The 22,790-nt window shown below is 43.0% G+C and overlaps 1 protein-coding gene and 1 long non-coding RNA gene across 6 annotated transcripts in view; one reads left to right on the forward strand and one right to left on the reverse strand.

Moving 5' to 3' along the window:
- PPP1R13B (protein phosphatase 1 regulatory subunit 13B) overlaps positions 1-22,790 on the reverse strand; it is a 120,101-nt gene that overhangs the window by 65,338 nt on the left and 31,973 nt on the right. Inside the window, exon 2 of one of the 5 annotated variants that reach the window (XM_028851926.2) lies at positions 4,536-4,635. The exons of the other annotated variants lie outside the window; for them this stretch is intronic. Coding sequence (XP_028707759.2) covers positions 4,536-4,556 — 21 coding nt within the window. The 5' untranslated portion in view covers positions 4,557-4,635. The remainder of the gene's footprint in view (positions 1-4,535; positions 4,636-22,790) is intronic. 5 annotated transcript variants of the gene reach the window in all.
- Positions 6,048-22,790, forward strand: part of LOC144330437 (uncharacterized) — a 44,525-nt gene continuing 27,782 nt past the window's right edge. The window contains exon 1 of the long non-coding RNA XR_013396617.1: positions 6,048-6,920. This is a non-coding gene — a long non-coding RNA (uncharacterized LOC144330437). The remainder of the gene's footprint in view (positions 6,921-22,790) is intronic.

The following is a 22,790-nucleotide window of genomic DNA, read 5'->3' on the forward strand; positions in this document are numbered from 1 at the left end:
AAAAGATTGATATTCAAGTATATTAAATATAAGAATCTCTTATAAACCAAAAAAACAAGGTAGGGGAAAATATTTGCAACTCGTATTACAAATAAATAGCTAATCCCCTCAATACATAAAGCGCTCCTAAAAAAATGATAATAAAAAGACCAAAAATCCAATTCCTTAAAAGAAATTGGCCAGGGAGGTGTATTAATATACCACAGTAAAAGAAAAATAAACGACCCTTAAACCGAAAAAATACATTATAGTGTATTCGAAAAAATTAAAACCGTCTGGCCTCATTTTATTTTTTTGAGACAGGGTCTCACTCCGTCATCCAGGCTGGAGTGCAGTGGTGTGATCTCGGCTCACTGCAACTTCTGCCTCCCAGACTCCAGAGATCCTCCTGCCTCGGCCTCCCAAGTAAGCTGGGACTCCAGGCATGTGCCACCATGTCCAGCTAATTTTTGTATTTTCTGTAGAGACAGGGTATTGCCATGCTGCCCACGCTGGTCTCAAACCACGCTGAGTTCAAGCAACCCTCCTGCCTTGGCCTCCCAAAGTGCTGGGATTACAGATGTGAGCCACTACACCTGGTGTTTTAATTGTTTTTTTTGTTTTTCTTGAGACAGAGTCCCACTCTGTCGCCCAGGATAGAGTGCAATGTCACGATCTTGGCTCACTGCAACCTCTGCCTCCTGGTTCAAGCAATTTTCCTGCCTCAGCCTTCTGTGAGCAGCTGTGATTACAGGCGCATACACCACCATGCCCAGTTGATTTTATTTTGTATTTTTAGTAGAGACAGGTTTTCGCCATATTGACCAGGCTGATCTCGAACTCCTGACCTCAAGTAATCCGCCTGCCTTAGCCTCCCAAAGTGCTGGATTACAGGCGTGAGCCACTGTGCCTAGCCTTTTTTTTTTTTTTTTTTTTTTCAAATTTCAAAAAAATACTAACACTTTGATCTAGCATCTTAAGACATCATACTGGAAGGAAAATGTTTTCTCTTTTTTCTTTTCCTCAGTGGAACAATGAAAGAGATACTTTTATTTATTTATTTATTTATTTTTTTGAGACAGAGTCTCGCTTAGTCGCCCAGGCTGGAGTGCAATGGCGCGATCTCGGCTCACTGCAAGCTCTGCCTCCCGGGTTCACGCCATTCTCCTGCCTCAGCCTCCCGAGTAGCTGGGACTACAGGCGCCCGCCGCCTCGCCCGGCTAATTTTTTGCATTTTTAGTAGAGACGGGGTTTCACCGTGTTAGCCAGGATGGTCTCGATCTCCTGACCTCGTGATCCGCCCGCCTCGGCCTCCCAAAGTGCTGGGATTACAGGCGTGAGCCACCGCGCCCGGCCGAAAGAGATACTTTAAAAACAATACACCTAGCTGGGCGTGGTAGCTCACGCCTGTAATCCCAGGACTTTGGGAGGCCAAGGCGGGCGGATCACGAGGTCAGGAGATCAACACTATCCTGGTTAACACGGTGAAACCCCGTCTCTGCTAAACAAAATACAAAAAAAAAAAAAGAAAATCAGCTGGGCGTGGTGGCGGGCACCTGTAGTCCCAGCTACTCAGGTGGCTGAGGCAGGAGAATGGCACGAACCCGGGAGGTGGAGCTCGCAGTGAGCCTTTTTCGCGCCACCGCACTCCAGCCTGGGCGACAGAGCGAGACTCCGTCTCAAAAAAACAACAACAATACACCTAAAGTAAAAATTAGGCCGGGCATCGTGGCTCTCATCTGTAATCCCAGCACTTTGCGAGGCCAAGGTGGGTGGATCACCTGAGATCAGGAGTTCAAGACCAGCCTGGCCAACATGGTGAAACCCCAACTCTGATAAAAAAAGAAATACAAAAATTAGCCAGGTGCAGGCCGGGTGCGGTGGCTCACGCCTGTAATCCCAGCACTCTGGGAGGCCGAGGCGGATGGATCACCTGAGGTCGCGAGTTCGAGACCAGCCTGACCAACATGGAGAAAATACAAATAAAATTAGCCAGGCATTGTGGTGCATGCCTATAATCCCAGCTACTCGGGAGGCTGAGGCAGGGGACGCGCTTGAACCCAGGAGGCAGAGGTTGCAATGAGCCAAGACTGTGCCACCACACTCCAGCCTGGGTGACGGAGCGAGACTCTATCGCAAAAAAAAAAAAAAAAAAAATTAGCCAGGCACAGTGGAACAACTACTCAGGAGGCTGAGGCAGGAGGATCACTGAAACCTGGGAGGCATGGGGTTGCAGTGAGCCAAAATCGCACCACTGCACTCCAGCCTGGGTGACAAAGCAAGACTCCGTTTCAAAAAAATATAATAAATAAAAATAAAAGAATAAAGTAAAATTTAAACCAAAGATTTTAAAAAATCATTTGTCTAATCTTCGATAAAAGGTCAGAAACAGGCCAGGAATGGTAGCTCACAACAGTGGTCTCAGACGAAGGCTGAGGTGGGAGGATCACTTGATCCCAGGAATTTGAAGGTGCAGTGCAGCTTATAATCACGCCTCTGCACTCTAGCCTGGGCAACAGAGTCAGACCTTAAAATCTCTGAATTCGAGTAAGTATATAATTTCAGTTTGTTGTTAAGATTTTTTTTTCATCCAGGCGCAGTGGATGAAATTAGCCAGGCGTGGTGGCCCGCGCCTCTAGTCCCAGCTACTCAGGAGGCTGAGGCATGAGAATCACTTGAACCCCAGGGGGGCGGAGGTTGCAATGAGCCAAGATCGCACCATTGCACTCCAGCCTGGGCAACACAGCAAGACTCTGTCTCAAAAAAAAAAAAAAATTTTTTTTTCTTACAAGTGCCCTAAATTCCTACATTCTGAAATTAAGCATCTTTACAAGTATGATCAGATTTTATGTAACCAAAATTAGTAACAGTTTTAAATTGGTTTCCTTGCCACCAATCTCCCCTGACTCTAACTCCTCACCCACTACCATTTCATTTTATTTCTTTTTTTTTCTTTTTTTTGAGACGGAGTTTCACTCTTGTTGCCCAGGCTGGAATGCAATGGCATGATCTCGTCTCACCGCAACCTCCACCTCCCAGGTTCAAGTGATTCTCCTGCCTCAGCCTCCCGAGTAGCTGGGACTATAAGCACTGGGATTACAGGCATGCGCCACCACACCCAGCTAATTTGGTATTTTTAGTAGAGACAGTGTTTCTCCATGTTGATCAGGCTGGTCCTGAACTCCCAACCTCAGGTGATCTGCCCACCTCAGCCTCCCAAAGTGCTGGGATTACAGGCATGAGCCACCACGCCTGGCCTACCATTTCATTTTCTAAAAGTCAAATAAAATTATTCCCTTGCTTAAAATATTTAAGAGCTCCCCACTGCCCAACACCAGCCCTTCCCAAAACACCTTCTCTGGTATATAAGCAGGACACAGGTTTCTTAACTGAGCACTCCTTAAGAGTCTAATGTAATGATCATGTATATTTCTTTTTTCCCTCCAGGGAATCTCATGAGGCTTGGATTTCTATAAAATATACTCTGAGAAAACAAGATAAACTACATGCTCCTAGCCTTCTAGCTTCTAAGTCTCTCCAAGCACTAAACCTCCCTCCATCAGCATCAATGGAGTTCTCTCTGGCAGCCATGTCTCTGCCGAAGTACCCTTCCTGTCTGCCTGTAAATTCCTATTCACAATTCAAAACTCAGCTCCTAACTACCATCTTTGCAAAACATCCCTTACCACCTCCGCTCACCAGGGAGGCCACATGCTCCTTCCTTTGCAATCCAGTGGCTCTTCACCCAGATATCTATTGCATCACCTCAATGACTCCCTCCCCTCATAGACTCTGCACTCTTCCAAGCACTTCACTTTTGAGTCTTTAATTTCCCATTGCTGAGTCAGGACCTGATGCCTGGGAGGCACACTAAAATCTGGTCAACTCCATGAATGACACACAAAATACAGAACACCCACCATGCCCTAAGTTGAGAAAATATATATACACACACAATCGAAGATACATCCAGTCTGTTCAATAAACAAGCATCATCCCTCTTCCCTGAACACATTTCTATTTTACAATAAATTTTTAAAAAATTAAGTAACAGTTACCTCTGCTCACTAACCCGTAAGAATTTATAAAAACTAGGAGTTTTTGTATACTGAAATAAGTAGCCTGGAATCTATAGAATTTGGAATAAAATAGGTAATTACTGGATCCAGCTCAAACAAGGCCAAGACGAATGCTTTAACAGTTTCATCAGAAACAACTGGAATATAGTTTATTCTTACTTATACACATTTATTACACAGTTGTAATGGTAAATATTTTCCAGTGTGACTTCATAATCTATGCTCTTACAGATCTAATAATATATTTTCCCAAATCATGCTTTATAAATTGAAGTTTCAAATGAGTAAAAAAAATTTTTTTACTATCTTCCCTTAAGTGCTATTCTTACAGTTCACTAGCAACAAGCAGAATGCCCTGTTTCACTCAGTATTTCGGAATCGGTTTTTCTTCCTCGTCCCTTACCCTTCTACCCACTAAGGCATCCCACGGTTTGCTCTCAACGCTCTGAGCTAGCAAAACATTCGCACAATCCTTACCTCTAGCAGGCAGAAGCTCATGAGTACGGCACGCGTAAAGCAGTAGCCTTCGGCGCTCACACAGAGGCACAGCTTGTGCTTACTTGCTCTGAAAAGCAGACTTCTTTATGAATGCATTGTCAGAATGAAGGATGGTGTGGCAGTATTTTGGGGAACTTTCTGAATTACCAAGACTCTTCAGCTCATGAGTAAGTTCAATGTCACGAGCGAGGGGGAGAGGCATGATGGCAGGTTGTAAATCTGAACATTTATTTTTAAAAGCGAAGAACACCCAAATAACTTATCCAAAAGTCACTAAACATTATTTCAATTTCTTACATTCCATTTTATCACTCGCAGTAACCTTGTCTTTCCTAATTTTAGCAAAATTCATTTTCCCTAATCTCTATTATTCAAAGCTAATTTCACTGTAATCATGGCAGATTTTAAAGCTTTCCAGAGAAATTAAGCTGGTATTGACCTGGATGGTACGTATTCCCCTAAAGCATCACCGAAAATTGAAGCTGAAAAGCCATGTGACTGCTAATGTTATTCTAGTAAGATTTCTTTAGCTTAAAAATAACTAAAGAAGCTCCAACACAAATATATTGTATTGATTCTAGATGCACTTGTCTATATTTTAATAACATCTTTGAAATCACAGTACATCTCATAATTGATGGCACGACACAATTTAATGGGTAGCATATTTTTTTCTTTAATAGTATATACAAAACAGATGAAATTCAGTAAGATTAAGAAAACTAAAGGAAAAAAGAAAACAAGTTAATATGTTTACCCTTCCTAAAGGATTAATATGTTAAAAAACGATTGGGGCCGGGCGTGGTGGCTCACGCCTGTAATCCCAGCACTTTGGGAGGCTGAGGTGGGCAGATCACCAGGTCAGGAGATCAAGACCATCCTGGCTAACACGGTGAATCCCCGTCTCTACTAAAAATACAAAAAATTAGCTGGGCATGGTGGCGGCACCTACAGTCCCAGCTACTCGGGAGGCTGAGGCAAGGCGTGAACCCAGGAGGCGGAGCTTGCAGTGAGCTGAGATAGCGCCACTGCACTCTAGCCTGGGCAACAGAGCGAGATTCCATCTCGAAAATAAATAAATAAACTATAAGATCTGGTTAGCTACAGTTAGGAAAACAAAAATTTCTAATTGTGTGCTGTAACAAATATAGCATGTAATGACAAGATGTCCTACTTATGCCTTTCCTCAAACTGTTTCTCTGCCCTGATGAATCACACAACAAACCCTGCCCTTTTCTGCTCACTGAAAATACTCTCTACCCATCCTGACCTGACCTGAGAAAGATCGGAACCAATGTCTGCCCATCTTGACCCAACCTCAGATACAGCCTCCTCTTCTCCCCTGCTGTAACAGACTGTGGCTATTTAAAGTACAACTTCCTTACATTAAATCATCAATAGTTTTCTTGACTATATATATCCTCTACTGGAACAGTATCTGTGACTCATTACATGGTCTTGAAATCATCTAAGTGTATCTTAACTTGCTCCATTTTTTTTTTTTTTTTCAAAAAAGTTGAAAAGACCGTACTAGACCATAAGGCCAATACTTGTGTTCTCCAGCTCAGTGCCTGGACACACAGCGGTGCTCAAGAAATGCAGGATGGGGCAGGCAGAAAACTGACGACCATATTAAGTAGCTTAAGAGGTCATCTTACCCTTGCTTTCTGGACATCTGAACTAAGAAAATCAACTGAAATCAAATAATCACTAATTTAAGTAATCCACACAGATATTTTAACATTTTTACAAACTTGGTATTTAAACTATTTTCTTGGCAGTCCAAGGAAACCAAAGTAAAACACAAATTAAGGATGTATAAGCTATTAAAAAACAGGAACTAGCTGGCCATAGAGGCTCAAGTCTGTAATCTCAACACTGTGGGAGGCTGAGGCAGCAGGATGGCTTAGGCCCAGGAATTTGAGACCAGCATGGGCAACATAGTGAGACCCCATCTCTATTAAAAACTAAATAAATCAATAAACAACTAGCTGGGCATGGTGGTATGTGTCTGTATTCCCACCTACTCGGGACACTAAGGTGGAGGATCACATGAGCCCAGGAGTTCAATGCTGCAGTGAGCTATGATCACACCACTATACTACAGCCTGGGTGACAGAGTGAGATCCGATCTCTAAGGAATAAAAAAATCTAAACAGGAATTATCCTATAATCAAAGAGACAGACAATCACAAGCATTGACAAGGATGTGGAGAAACTGAAACCTTCACATATTGGTGGTGAAAATGTAAAATGGTACAGCTATTGTGTATAACAGTTCAGCTGGAGTGCAGAGGCTCAATCTCAGCTCACCGCAACCTCCACCTCCCAGGTTCAAGTGATTCTCCTGCCTCAGCCTCCCAAGTAGCTGGGATTATAGGCACACGCCACCACACCCGGCTAATTTTTGTATTTTTAGTAGATATGGGGTTTCACCATGTTGACCAGGCTGGTCTTGAACTCCTGAGCTCAGGTGATCTGCCCGCTCCAAAGTGCTGGGATTACAGGCATGAGCCATCGTGCCAGGCCTAAAAAAAATTTTTTTTTTTTTTTTCCAGACGGAGTCTCACTCTGTCCCCCAGGCTGGAGTGTAGTGGCCGGATCTCGGCTCACTGCAAGCTCCGCCTCCTGGGTTTATGCCATTCTCCTGCCTCAGCCTCCCGAGTAGCTGGGACTACAGGCGCCCACCACCTCGCCCGGCTAGTTTTTTTTTTGTATTTTTTAGTAGAGACAGGGTTTCACCGTGTTAGCCAGGATGGTCTCGATCTCCTGACCTCGTGACCCGCCCGTCTTGGCCTCCCAAAGTGCTGGGATTACAGGCTTGAGCCACCACGCCTGGCCTAAAAAATTTTAAACACAGATTTACCACATGGCCCAGCAATTCCACTCCTAGGTACCTACCCAGGGGAAATAAAAATATACGTCCACGTGAAGTCTTGTATGCAAATATTCATAGCTGCACTGTTCACAGTAGCCAAAAAGAAGGAACAAGGCCAGGAATGGTGGCTCATGCCTGTAATCCCAGCACTTTGGGAGGCCAAGGGTGGCAGATCGCTTGAGCTCAAGAGTTCAAGACCAGCCTGGGCAACATGACAAAACCCCGCCTCTACAAAAAATTTAAAAAGTAGCTGGGCGTGGTAGCACACGCCTATAGTCCCAGCTACTCACGAGGCCTAGGTGGGAGGATTGCTTGAGCTCAGGAGGTCAAGGCTGCAGTGAACTGTGATCATGCCACTGACTCAAATTAAAAAAAAAAAAAGGAAGGAAAAAGAAAAGGACAAGACAAAACCAAAATCCCCATTAACAGATAAATATGGAATATCATACAATGGAATATTATTCAGCAATAAAAGTAACAAAGTATTGACACATGCTACAACATGGATGAACTTTGAAAATACTAAGCTAAGTGAAAGAGGCCACACAAAAGACCACGTTATATGATTCCATTTATGTGAAATGCCCGTAACAGTCAAATCCATAGAGAAAGAAAGATGTGTGGTTGTCTAGGACTGGGGATGCGAATAAGGAGTGATGGCAAATTGGCACAAACTTTGTTTTGGGATGACAGAAATGTTCTAAAATTAGATTGTGGTGATGGTTGTACAAATATTTTAATTTACTAAAGATCACCGAATGTTCACTTAAAATAGGTAAACTTTATGGCACATAAATTATACCACAATGGAGCTGTTTTTAAAAAGTAGGATATATAAAACTTCTAGAAAAGGAATTAAGGAATTTGACTTACATGGTACAAAGAACCCTGGAATAAGAAACTCAAGTTCTATCCTTAGCTATGCCACCGACTGCTGCAACTGGCTGGGGAAGCTGCTCCTTGGTCTATCTCTGGGTCTTGGTTTCTTGGCAGGAACTCAGCAGATAATATGAAACACACATTTGCAGGAAAATGCTCTCAGGCTTTTCTAGCCCAACCCAATCAGGTAAAGTATTAGACCCCCCACCTCACCTTTACCATCTACTTCTTCTTTCTAGTGGAAAAGGAGCTCAGGGATAACAAAAAATAACTGAAGAGAAATAAGGTGATAAAAGCTATACTAAATGTTAGTAACCTGCAATAACTCACTTGGTAGGTTATGAGTAAATAGCTCATAAAAGCCATAGAAAGGATCAGTTGGGGTGGGGGTGGGTGAACACCAGGAAGACCCATTTAGCTTTCCAGTGGGCCACCATCAATTCCCCAATATGAGAATTGATGCTAAGGTCCCTTCTGGCCCTGGCTGCAATTCAGTTCACCAATTTAAAATCTCAGAAACATTAGAGCTGTAAGGAAAACTAAGTCTAAGCCATCACCTTAAATGCTTCATCCCACTTGCCTGAATCAGCCTCTCAAAAGACTGAAACACACACACCTGGGAGTCACTGCCATTCACACAGAGAAAAGAGAATAAAATAAAGGATTGGCTCAACTTCCTTCTCTCTCATACTCCACAAACAATCCATTAACAAGACTGTCAACCTCGTAGCCAGAATCTGACAACTCGTCTCCCTGGCTACTACCCAAGCCCGAGCCACCACCACCTCTCAGAAAGGATGTCTGCAAGAGCAACCTCATTCATCTGTTTCCACTCTCGCCCTTCAGATACATCACTTCATTCAAAACCTTCCCATGGTTTCCTCTCTGAGAATAAATTTCAAAATCCTAACTATTGTCTAAGAGGCCCTCCAAGACCTGCAACACACACATGCACACCACTCTGATCTCACTGCTCACCACACTCTTCGTCCTTCTCTCTCCCCCAACAGGGCAAGCCAACTCCTGCCTCGGGCTTTGCACTTGCTATTCTCTGCCTAGACCACTTCACTCAGCTACTGACATTGTATTACCCTCTTCTTTCAGGTCTCTGTTCAAATAGCACCTTAGAAAGGAAGCTTTCCTTAACCAATCTATCTAAAATAGCACTACTCCATCACTCTGTCCTCCTACCCTGGCTTATGTTTTTCTGCTTAGCACTCAACCACCACCTGATCTATGTTATATATTTGTTTATCCTCTGTCTGCTGTCAATAGAACACATACGCTTCTTCAGAGCAGAGTTTCAGTTAATTAACTGCTGTATCAGTATGCCTGAAGCAGTGTCAGGCACATAAGAGGCACTCAATAAACTCCCCCAATTATATGTGAAATGTCTTTTTTTTTTTTTTTAGACAGAGTCTCGCGCTGTTGCTCAGGCTGGACTGCAGTGGCACGATCTCAGTTCACTGCAAGCTCCGCCTTCTGGGTTCACACCATTCTCCTGCCTCAGCCTCCCGAGTAGCTGGGACCACAGGCACCTGCCACGACGCCCGGCTAATTTTTTGTATTTTTAGAAGAGACAGGGTTTCACCGTGTTAGCCAGGATGGTTTTGATCTCCTGACCTCATGATCCACTCGCCTTGGCCTCCCAAAGTGCTGGGATTACAGGCGTGAGCCACTGTGCCCAGCCATGAAATGTCTTTTTATAGCAGGTTTCTTGAATCACAACAGGTAGGTGGTTTGCCTATTTTCTCATCTTCAATGTCTCCATAGAAAAACAGCCAGTATTTTACCCCTCTAATCACTGAATTAGTCCACGTCAAAGAGAAGAAAAATATTCTTAAAAACAATGTTAGTGTGAGGCTAGGCACAGTGGCTCATGCCTGTAAATCCCAGCACTTTGGGAGACCAAGGTGGATGGATCATTTGAGGTCAGGAGTTCGAGACCAGCCTGGCCAACATGGCGAAACCCCATCTCTACTAAAAATACAAAAACAAATTAGCTGGGCGTGGTGGTGCAAGCCTGTAATCCCAGCTACTCAGAGGCTGAGACAGTGGAGTCCCTTGAATCCAGGAGGCAGAGGTTGCAGTGAGCCAAGATCATGCCACTGCACGCCAGCCTGGGCGACAGTGACTCCATCTCATAAAAAAACATTAGAGTGAAAGTCAGGAGCCTTGAACATAAGTATGTGGTATCTGGCAGATTTCGCTCAAACCTAGAGATACAATGGATGTCCCTTGCTCTAAAGCAGGGGTGTCCCATCTTTGGGCTTCCCTGGGCCACACTGGAGAATTGTTTGGGCCACACATAAAACACACTAACACTAATGATAGCCGATGAGCTAGAAAGAAAGACCGTTAAAAAATATATATCTCTCATAATGTTTTAAGAAAGTTTGCTAATTTGCGTTCGGCTGCATTCAAAGCTGTCCTGGGCCTCCTGGGATCCCGGGGCCATGGGTTGGACAAGCTTGAGCTAAAGCCTTTCTTTCCACAAGGTGGCACTGCAGGGTAACAGGGGGTGAGTTCAGCACCACCCCCTTCCCCTGACGCAAATTTTGGGGATGAAGAATTAACTCCAAGGAAAATAAAGGTACAGTTTAGTCAGATCATATTAAGTCCAATTTCCATAATTAGAACTTGTTTTTGGAAAAGAAAATTAACCTTAGAGCAATGAAAAATTTTTTCCAAATAAATGATAAGACTGTGTAAGTACATATTTAACTCTCTTACGAAGGCAGAGACAGATATATGCCCATTTTTTAAAAACTTTTTATTTTTTTAGAGACAGGATCTTGCTCTGCTGCCCAGGCTGAGTACAGCAGCACCAATCCTAGCTCACTGCAGCCTCGAACTCCTAGGCTCAAGTGATCCTCCCCCGTCTCAGCCTCTCAAGTAGCTGAGACTGTAAAAGTGCACCACAACTAATTTTTTTATTTTTTTTTTTTTGAGACGGAGTCTCGCTCTGTCGCCCAGACTGGAGTGCAGTGGCCGGATCTCAGCTCACTGCAAGCTCCGCCTCCCGGGTTCACGCCATTCTCCTGCCTCAGCCTCCCGAGTAGCTGGGACTACAGGCACCCGCCACCTCACCCGGCTAGTTTTTTGTATTTTTTTAGTAGAGACGGGGTTTCGCTGTGTTAGCCAGGATGGTCTCGATCTCCTGACCTCGTGATCCGCCCGTCTCGGCCTCCCAAAGTGCTGGGATTACAGGCTTGAGCCACCGCGCCCGGCCTAATTTTTTTATTTTTTGTAGAGATGAGGTCTTGCTATGTTGCCCAGGCTGGTCTCTAACTCCTGGGCTCAATTATCCTCCCGCCTTGGCCTCCCAAAGTGCTGGGATCACAGGCATGAGCCACCATGTCTGTCCTAGACATATTTAAATATCTGAGTAGCATCTACTCAAAGTTAAATAGCCACTACAATAGATTCTCAATAACCTTATCAATTCTGTTTAGTTCTAATCACTGTTTTACTTCCCTTAATAATTTCACATTTTAAATTACATTATATAGTATTCCTGGGAATACAAAATAGACACCTTAGCTTCTATTTACATTATTTACTTAGTATATAGTCCCTACAGTATTTAAAAGCATAACGCATTTTGAGGAAACCTGTCTTAAACCTTGTGCAAATGCAAAATTCATACAGCTTTCCATAATACCAAGATGTGTCATGACTACAGGATATAGAGGTGATACAGCTGACCACATTTATTCCATCCACTAAAACTTAAAGAATACTCTAGAATAGGTTGGGCGTGGTGGCTCACGCCTGTATTCCAGCACTTTGGGAGGTTGAGATGGGCAGGCTGCTTGAGCTCAGGAGTTCGAGATCAGCCTGGGCAACATGGCGAAACCCTATCTCTACAAAAACCACAAAAAATTAGCCGGGCATGGTACCATATGCCAGTAGTCCCAGATACACAGAGGGCTGAGGCAGGGAGGATCACTTGAGCCCAGGAGGTCAAGGCTGCAGTGAGCTATGATCCAACCACTGCACTCCAGCCTGGGTGACAAAGTGAAACGCTGTCTCAAATTTTTTTTTTTTTTTTTTTTTGAGACAGAGTCTCGCTCTGTTGCCCAGGCTGGAGTGCAGTGGCGCGATCTCGGCTCACTGCAACCTCTGCCTCCTAGGTTCAAGCAATTCTCCTGCCTCAGCCTCCCTAGTATCTGGGACTACAGGCATGTGCCACCATGCCCGGCTAATTTTTGTATTTTTAGTAGAGACGGGGTTTCACCATGTTGGCCAGATGGTCTCAATCTCTTTACCTTGTGATCCACCCACTTCAGCCTTCCAAAGTGCTGGGATTACAAGCGTGAGCCACTGCACCTGGCTGTCTCAAATTTTTAAAAAGGCCGAGCATGGTGGCTCATGGCTGTAATCCCAGCACTTTGGGAGGCTAAGGCAGGTGGATCACGAGGTCAGAAGTTTTAAACCAGCCTGGCCAACATGGTGAAACCCTATCTCTACTAAAAATACAAAAATTAGCTTGACGTGGTGGCACATGCCTCTAATCCCAAGTACTCAGGAGGCTGAGGCAGGAGAATTGCTTGAATCCAGGAGGCAGAGGCTACAGTGATCCAAGTGACAGAGTGAGACTCCATCTCAAAAATAATAATAAAAAATTAAAATTAAAAAAGAATATTCTAGAATAAAGAGTATCAATTCTGACACCTATAATCCCAGCACTTCGGGATGTCTGTAATCCCAGCATTTTGGGAGGCTAAGGTGGGTGGATCACTTGAACCCAAGAGTTTGAGAGCAGCCTGGACAACATAGTGAAACCCCATCTCTACAAAAAATACAAAAAGTAGCCAGGCATGGTGGTGCAGGCCTGTAGTCCCAGCTTCTTGGGAGGCTGAGGTAGGAGGCTTGTTTAAGCCCAGAAGGTTGAGGCTGCAGTGAGCTATGACTGTGCCACTGCACTCCAGCCTGGGCGCAAGAGTGAGACCGTGTCTCTAAATAAATACATACATAAAGGACTTGTATCCTAAATAAACAAAGAACTCTTTTTTCTTTTTTGAGATGGGGTCTCACTCTGTCACCCAGGCCGGGCACGGTGGCTCACACCTGTAATCCCAGCACTTTGGGAGGCCAAGGCTGGCAGATCACGAGGTCAGGAGATCAAGACCATCCTGGCTAACACGGTGAAGCCCCATCTCTACTAAAAATACAAAAACAAAATTAGCCGGGTGTGGTGGCGGGCGCCTGTAGTCCCAGCTACTCAGGAGGCTGAGGTGGGAGAAAGGCGTGAACCTGGGAGGCGGAGCTTGCAGTGAGCTGAGATCGCACCACTACACTCCACCCTGGGTGACAGAGCCAGACTCCCCCCAAAGAAAAAAAAAAAAAAAACTCAATAATCATAAAACAAGCTTTGTTTCTGTGTGTGTGTATGTTTGTTTTTTGTTTGTTTGTTTGTTTTTAGACAGAGTCTCGCTCTGTCGCCCAGGCTGGAATGCAGTGGCATGATCTCAGCTCACTGCGACCTCTGCCTTCTGGGTTCAAGCGATTCTCCTGCCTCAGCCTCCTGAGTAGCTAGGACTACAGGTGCCCGCCACCATGTCCAGCTAATTTTTGTATTTTTTTTTTTTTTTGAGGCGGAGTCTCGCTCTGTCGCCCAGGCTGGAGTGCAGTGGCGCGATCTCGGCTCACTGCAAGCTCCGCCTCCCGGGTTCCCGCCATTCTCCTGCCTCAGCCTCCCGAGTAGCTGGGACTACAGGCGCCGCCACCACGCCCGGCTAATTTTTTTGTATTTTTAGTGGAGACGGGGTTTCATTGTGTTAGCCAGGATGGTCTCGATCTCCTGACCTCGTGATCCGCCCGTCTCGGCCTCCCAAAGTTCTGGGATTACAGGCTTGAGCCACCGCGCCCGGCCAATTTTTGTATTTTTAGTAGAGACGGGGTTTCACCATATTGGCCAGGCTGGTCTCAAACTCCTTACCTTGTGATCTTCCCACCTCGGCCTCCCAAAGTATCAGGATTACAGGTATGAGCCACCGCATGCGGCTGTTTCTGTGTTTCTGAGACACAGTTTCACTCTGTCGTGCCGTCGCACAAGCTCAGCTCAGTGCAACCTCTGCCTCCTGGGTTTGAGCGATTCTCATGACTCAGCCTCCCAAGTAACTGGGATTAGGGGTGCCTGCCATCAGGCCCAGCTAATTTTTTTATCATTAGTAGAGATGGGGTTTCACCATGTTGGCCAGGCTGGTCTCGAACTCCTGACCTCAAATGATCCACACACCTCAGCCAAGACGCTAGGATTACAGGCGTGAGCCACTGCACCTGGCCAAAACAACCTAATTTTGTAATGGGCAAATGATCTGAACAGACACCTCACCAAAGATGACATACAAATGGCAAAATAAATATATGAAAAACATGTTCAATATCATAGGTCATTAGGTAATTGCAAATTATTAATACAACAACAATGAAATACTACTACACACCTACTAGAATGGCCCAAATCCAAAGCATCAACAACACCTAACACTGGTGAGGATGTGGAGCAAAAGGAACTTACTGTTGGGAATACAAAATGGTACAGCCATGTTGGAAGACAGTTTGGTGGCTTCGTAAAAAACTAAGCATACTTTTACCATGTGATCCAGCAATCCTACTGCTTGGTCTTTACCCAAAGGAATTGAAAATATGTCCAGACAAAAACCTGCATGTGAATGTTTATGGCAGCTTTGTTCATAACTGCCAAAACTTGGAAGCAATCAAGATGTCCTTCAGTAGATGAATGGATAAACAAACTGTGGTACATAATACTGCTGGAATATTATTCAGCAATATTAAAAAAATGCACAAATCCAGAAGAGAGTTAAAAATGAAAGAAATGAACTATCAAGCCACAAAGACATGAGGGAACCGTATTAAATGCACATTGCTAAGTGAAAGAAACCAGTATAAAAAAGCTCTCTACTGTATGTTAGGTGCAGTATGTAGAGTATGGTATGTATACTGTATACAGAGATTCCGGAAGAGAAAAGCAATAGAGACAGTAAAAGGATCGGTGGCTGCCAGAGGGCAGGAGGAGAGCGAGAGCCGAATAGTTGGAGCATGGGGATTTTTAGGGCAGTGAAACTATTCTATATGATACTGTGATAGAAGATATATGTCACTGGCTCACGCTCACGCTTGTAATCCCAGCACTTTGGGAGGCCAAGGAGGATGGATCACCTGAGGTCAGGAGTTCGAGACCAGCCTGGCCAACATGGTGAAATCCCATCTCTACTAAAAGTACAAACATTAGCCAGAGAGTGGTGGTGTGCGCCTGTAATCCCACATATTTGGGAGCCCGAGGCAGGAGAATCGCTTGAACCCAGGAGGCGGAGATTGCAGTGGGCCAAGATCGCGCCATTGCACTACAGCCTGGGCGACAAGAGGGAAACTCCACCACAAAAAAAAAAAAAAAAAAAAAAGAAGAAACATGTCATTACACATTTGTCCAAACCTACAAAACTATACAACAGAAAGTGTAAACTCCCATGCAAACTATAAACTTCAGTCAACAAAATGTATCAGTTAAAGTCAAAGCTGGTCCTGGGAATGAATGAATGAATCAATCAATCAAGCAAGCAAGCAACCAATCAATCAATCTTGGTCCATCAGTTATAACAAAGTACCACACTAATGTATGATGTTAATAATAGGAAAACTGGGGGGAGGGGGCAGGTGGCAGTGGTGGTAAAAGGTATATGGGACCCTGTACTTTCTGCTCCATCTTTCTGTATATCTAAAACTTCTCTAAAAAACAAGGCAGTACATTGCCCATGGAAGGGTAAGATATGGTTTGGCTGTGCCCCACCCAAAAGCTCATCTTGAATTGTAATCCCCATGTGTCAAGGGGAGGACCAGGTGGACATAATTGGATCATGGGGTGGTTTCCCCCATTTTGTTCTCGTGATAATGTGTGAGTCTCTCGAGATCTGATGGTTTTATACGCATCTGGAATTTCCCCTGCTAGCATTCATTCTCTCTTCTGTCGCCCTGTGAAGAGGTGCCTTCCGCCATGATTGTAAGTTTCCTGAGGCCAACCAGGCACGCAGAACTGTGAGTAAATTAAACCTCTTTCCTTTATAAATTATCCAGTCTCCAGTAGTTCTTTATAGCAGGGTAAGAAAAGAATAACACAGGGCATTTTCTCCTGACATTCTGACATGTATAGATACGTGTCTGAGTATATACGTAAGAATTGAGTCACCTTGTAAAAGGTGTTTCTTAGTGTGGGTTCATGGTCAGAAAAGTTTGAAAGATACTACTCTGAGGCCTCATGAAACCTACCAGGACTTCCATAAAACTAAAAGAAAAGTCACTGCACTAGGGAAACAAACATTTCCATTATCATTTATTGGTGCTTATTATTAGGCACTATAGTATGGACTTTACACATTCTCAATTGTCATTCCATCTTTGTGATAAAGGTACTACTCCTCACTGTACAGATTAGGAAAAAGAGGGTCAGAGAGGTTAAATAATTTGTCCCAGCTGAGCATGGTGGCTCACACCTGTAATCCCAGCACTTTGGGAGGCCAAGGCGGATGGATCACCTGAGGTCAGAAGTTTGAGACCAGCTTGGCCAACATGGTGAAACCTCATCGCTACTAAAAATACAAATAATTTTAGGCAAAGTGGCACACGCCTATATTCCCAGCTACCTGGGGGGCTGAGGCAGGAAAATCACTTGAACCTAGGAGGTGGAGGTTGCAGTGAGCTGAGATAGCAACACTGCACTCCAGCCTAGGTGACGGAGCAAGACTCTGTCTCAAAAATAAATAAATAAATAATAATTTGTCCCAAGTCCGCTGAACTAATAAATACCAGTCAGGATTTAACCCTGGCCTGTGTGACTCCAAAGCTTAAGCTTTAAACCACTACTCTAAAATGCTTCAAAATAAAAAAGAGAAGGCAGTAAAAGTTTTAATGGGCTGAGCCCAGTGGCTCACACTTATAATCCCAAGACTTTAGGAGGCTGAGGCAAAAGGATCACTTAAGGCTAGGAGTTAAGAGATGAGCCTAAGTAACTTGACGAGACCACATCACTATTTAAAAAAAAAAAAAAAAAGGCCAGGCGAGGTGGCTCATGCCTGTAATACCAACATTTGGGGAGGCTGAGGTGGGAGGATCGCTTCAGGCCAGGAATTTGAGACCAGCCTGGCCAACACAGAAAGCTACTTGGGAGGCTGAGGCAGGAGGATTCCTTGAGTTCAGGAGTTAAAGATTACAGTGACATATGATCATGCCACTGCAATCCAGCCTGGGCAACACAGTGAGAACCTGTCTAAAAAAAAAAATTTTAACAAATATCTCCTCCATTATAACACACCCCCCGTTATTTAATAACTTCCCAATTTACCAAGTGTTAAACAAAAATGCTTGATAAAACTATCAAATGCAAAGTGAGAATTTTTTTCTTCTAATTATTATACAGGAGAACCAGAAAAAGAGAATCATGGCATTTTTTTTATAATTAATCAATTGTAAAGATTATTTGACTCAAACTATACAAATGTTCTAATCAAATTTTCTTGACTTTTCAAAAATTTAAATTAGGAGTACTAATAATTCTCATTATAAGACTTCCTCTTTCTACATATTGCTTTATACAATTTAAGAAAATATATTCCTGTACATGTTTTTTAAAACCATCTCATATGGTTTGGCTATGTCCCCACCCAAATCTCAGGTTGAATTGTAATCCCCAGTGGTGGAGGAGAGACCTGGTGGGAGGTGACTGGGTCATGGGGGTGGATCTCCCCCTTCCTCCTTGCTGTTTTCGTGATAGTGAGTTCTCACAAGATCTGGTTGTTTTTTTGGGTGTGTGTGTGTTTTTTTCTGAGACGGAGTTTCACTCTTATTGGCCAGACTGGAGTGCAATGGCACGATCTCCGCTTACTGCAATCTCCGCCTCCGGGATTCAATTGATTCTCCTGCCTCAGCCTCCTGAGTAGCTGGGATTACAAGCACCCGGCTAAATTTTTTTGTATTTTTAGTAGAGATAGAGGTTTCTCCATGTTGGTCAGGCTGGTCTTGAACTCCCAACCTCAGATGATCCGCCCGCCTTGGCCTCCCAAAGTGCTGGGATTACAGGGGTGAGCCACTGCACCCAGTCAAGATCTAGTTGTTTAAAGATCTGGTTGTTTTGCTGTCTCTCTCCTGCCACCATGTGAAGATGTGCTTGCTTTCCCTTTGCCCTTCCACCATGATGGTAAGTTTCCTAAGGCCTCCCTAACCATACCTCCTGTACAGCCCATGGAACTGTGAATCGATTAAACCGCTTTTCTTTATAAATTACCCAGTCTCAGGTAGTTCTTTATAGCGGTGTGAGAATGGACTAATACACCATCCTCATTACATGTCCAAAAGAATTAAAAACATATGTTTATGGGCCAGGCGCAGTGGCTCAAGCCTGTAATCCCAGCACTTTGGGAGGCTGAGGCGGGTGGATCACAAGGTCAGGAGACTGAGACCATCCTGGCTAACAAGGTGAAACCCCATCTCCACTGAAAATGCAAAAAAAATTAGCCAGGCATGGTGGCAGGCACCTGTAGTCCCAGCTACTCTGGAGGCTGAGGCAGGAGAATGGCGTGAACCCGGGAGGCGGAGCTTGCAGTGAGCCGAGATCGTGCCACTGCACTCCAGCCTGGGCGACGGAGGGAGACTCCATTTCAAAAAAAAAAAAAAAAAAAAAAAGGAAAGAAAAACATATATGTTTATGTAAAAACTTGCAAATATTTATGGTATTATTCATAACAGCCTAAAAGCAGAAACAACTCAAACTGATGAATGCCTCAACAAAATGTGGCATACCCATACGCTGGAATATTATTTGACCATAAAAAGGAATGAAATGAATGCTAAACATGGATGAATCTTGGAAACATTATGCCAAGTAAAAGAAGGCAGATACAAAAGATCACATATTGTATGATTCTGTTTATATAAAATGTCCAAAACAGGCAAATCCACAGAGAGATAAAGTAGATTAGTCGTTGGTAGGAGCTGGGAGGAAGGAGAGAGCGGGAGTGACTGAAAAATGGGTACAAGATTTCTTTTCGGGATGAAAATATATAACTAGATAGTAGTGATGGTTGCAAAACTTGTGAATATACTAAGAACCAATGAATGGTACATTTTGAAAAGGTGAATGTTATTGTATGTGAATTATGTACCAATAAAGCTGTTATTCAAAAAACACAAACACAGGCTAGGCCCGGTGGCTCACGCCTGTAATCCCAGCACTTTGGGAAGCTGAGGCGGGCGGATCATAAGGTCAGGAGTTCAAGACCAGCCCGGTCAACATGGTGAAACCCTGCCTCTATTAAAAATACAAAAATTAGCCTGGCATGGTGGCAGGTGCCTGTAATCCCAGCTATTCCGATGACTGAAGCAGGAGAATCGCTTCAAACTGGAAGATGGAGGTTGCAGTGAGCCAAGATTGCGCCACTGCACTCTAGTGTGTGCAGCAAGAGTGAAACTCCGTCTCAAAAAATAAATAAATAAAATAAAATAATTTTAAAGTAAAAAAAAAACACGCCGGGTGCAGTGGCTCACGCCAGTAATCACAGCACTTTGGGAAGCCAAGGCGGTGGGATCATGAGTCAGGAGACTGAGACCATCCTAGCTAACACGGTGAAACGCCATCTCTACTAAAAATACAGAAAAATTTGCCAGATGTGCTGGTGGTCGCCTGTAGTCCCAGCTACTCTGAAGGCTGAGGCAGGAGAATGGCGTGAACCCGGGAGGTGGAGCTTGCAGTGAGCCAAGAGTGCGCCACTGCACTCCAGCCCGGGCAACAGAGAGAGACTCCGTCTCAAAAAAAAAAAACAAACAAAATCTTGCTATGCCAATTATTCAACCTATACAATCAGTAAAATATTTTTCTCAATGAAAACAACGGTGAAACCCTGTCCCTATTAAAAATATAAAAATTAGCCAGGGGTGGTGGCACATGCCTATAATCCCAGTCAGTACTCAGGAGGCTGAGGCAGGAGAATTGCTTGTACCCAGGAGGCGGAGGTTGCACCACTGCACTCCAGCCTGGGCAACAAGAACAAAATTCTGTCTCAGAAAAACAAAACAAAACAAAACAAAAAAATTATTTCCTTGCAAATATTTTTCCTTTTCTCAGGCAATAAACATTTATAGCTGTACAAATCTTAGTTTTTAATGTCTGCAAATACTAAAAATTCAGTATTAATCCATTTGCCAGTAGCAACTGGGGCTTAAAACAACAAAGATAATTAGAAAAATAATGTTCCTGAAGAACACTTTTATATAATCATGTATATCAATACAGCTTAGTAAATACTATTTACCTGATGAATACAACTTACAAAGAAAAGTAAATCCAATGGCACCCCTATCTTTTTACAAATGACTCTATCCATTTTCTGTTTCAGATTTGAGCCAGCTCTTGAAAACCATGATGCTGCTTTGAATTTGCTTATAATGCTCAGAGTTACTGTTCTTAAAATATTTCTCATCTTCAGAAAATTAAGCAAAAGCAAAGTGTGGAAAACAAAATTGCAAGTGCCTGGAGATGATCTATGTCATCTAGAAAGGGAAAATACTCAGATAGATGTCCCTCAGGCCTTGTGGAATCTAAATTCGGGCACTAATGACATGAGCCATGATAAGATGTCCTAATGAAACAAGACAGACCGCCGTTGTTACTGCACAGTGACATGGCGGATAAAGTTTCACCTAATTAGGTGAGCTCCAGTGAAGAAAAAATTCAGTGGTAGCATTGTTCAATAACAACTGTAACCAAGATCTAGAAATCACTATCAAAATGAAGACTAAACACAAATTTACTAATCTTCATATAAAACTTGTTATATTTTTTTTTTTAAAAAAAGACTTGTCTAAGCTTGGTTATCAACTTTAAAAAGTGAAACCTAAAGGTTTTAAAATATGTTTTCACAATAAATGCCTTGTTCATGTTTTATGCTCCTGAAAACTCTTTGCTTGTTCAAAGTAGGGTATATATAGAGCTATTTTTTTTTAATTTTGTTAGTATTGACATTTTAGATGCTTAAAATCAGAATGAAATTTATAATAAGACACTTAACATTAAAGGACTTTTACCATTTATTAATAATACAAATAGCTAATCATTTTAGCTTGCTATGTTTAAGGACAAGCCCCTCTCTCTCTTTTTTTTTTTTTTTAACTCTCAACAGGCCTATGCTAGGTGCTAGGATGATGATCCTGTCACTGCAGACAGACTGGAGTGTCCAAGGCCATGTGACTGAGATGCTTCAGATATGACAATCTAACCCAAGTGTGTCTGACTCCAAAGCTTAAGTTTCTACTCAGATAGTTCAGGAACAAAACAGTGCTAAAGTTTATGAACATTAAAAAAAAAAAAAACAAAAAAAAAACAACTATTCAAGTTCTTCATCTTGATGAAACTGCAGGACATAATCTTTATCCAAAAATTATCAGATGGGTAAATCAAACTTTTTTGATAAAGAAAGAACTCACTTCAAACATATAATATACATATACCTTTGAAAAACAAAATATTGTAAGTGTAACATAAAAGGACGAATTAGTAGATACTCATCATAAAATCCAAAGATGAATGTACTCACAGCCTAGCCTGCCACCAGGCAAAACATTTCCTATTAAAGAAAGGAAATTAAAAATGAAAACTTCAATGCCTTCCTTCCCACTCTATGAGTTCCCATTCTTTTATGAATGTGGTTTGGGTCCTGAGATTTGGGTCTACTCAGATACCAGAAGAGCCCTTATAAAACCCGTCTACCATTTGTAGAATTTCAATACCATTCCTTTTGAAGACGCTTCTGATTCAAACATTAGGCTGCATATGAGTTTTCATATTTCTATGACCATAATTTCTACTCTTCCAAACAACAACCTATATTACAGAGAATGACTGAATTTCTCAGTGTTTATACTGTCAGGTAGTTACCTGTTTTCACAAAGGGAGAAGAACGAGTATTTTCTTGGCAGCTACTAGACAATCATACACTAGTTGATTTCGTCCTCATGGCAACCTCAGAGACATCAACTGGGATGGCCTTCAGATGACAATTCTTTCTCCTCTTCTCTGGGATTCACATTTGGGCAAGTTCCTAGGGGTCATGCCTATTTTACATGGCCCATCCCTCTTGCCATGCTGACTCGACTAAGAAAAACACTTGATGAAAAATGTTCTTCATTACACAAATATTTATTGAGCACCTACTGCGTGCCAGGCACTGGAGATTCGGCACTGACAAAATGGACAGGGTTCTGCTCTTATGGAATTGTTACTATATAGTTGGGGGAAAGAGACTAAATAGGGAAAACATATAGTAGAGTAGGTGGTACTATATAGTATGGAGAAAAATTAAGCAGACAAAGGAGACTGGGAATGGGGCAATTTTAGTTTTCAATAGGTGGTTAGAAAAAGCCTTACTGCTGAAGGATAATTCTAAGTTGGAAGGGAAATAAAAGCC

The sequence above is a fragment of the Macaca mulatta genome, chromosome 7 (assembly GCF_049350105.2).
Source record: "Macaca mulatta isolate MMU2019108-1 chromosome 7, T2T-MMU8v2.0, whole genome shotgun sequence".
NCBI lineage: Eukaryota > Metazoa > Chordata > Mammalia > Primates > Cercopithecidae > Macaca > Macaca mulatta.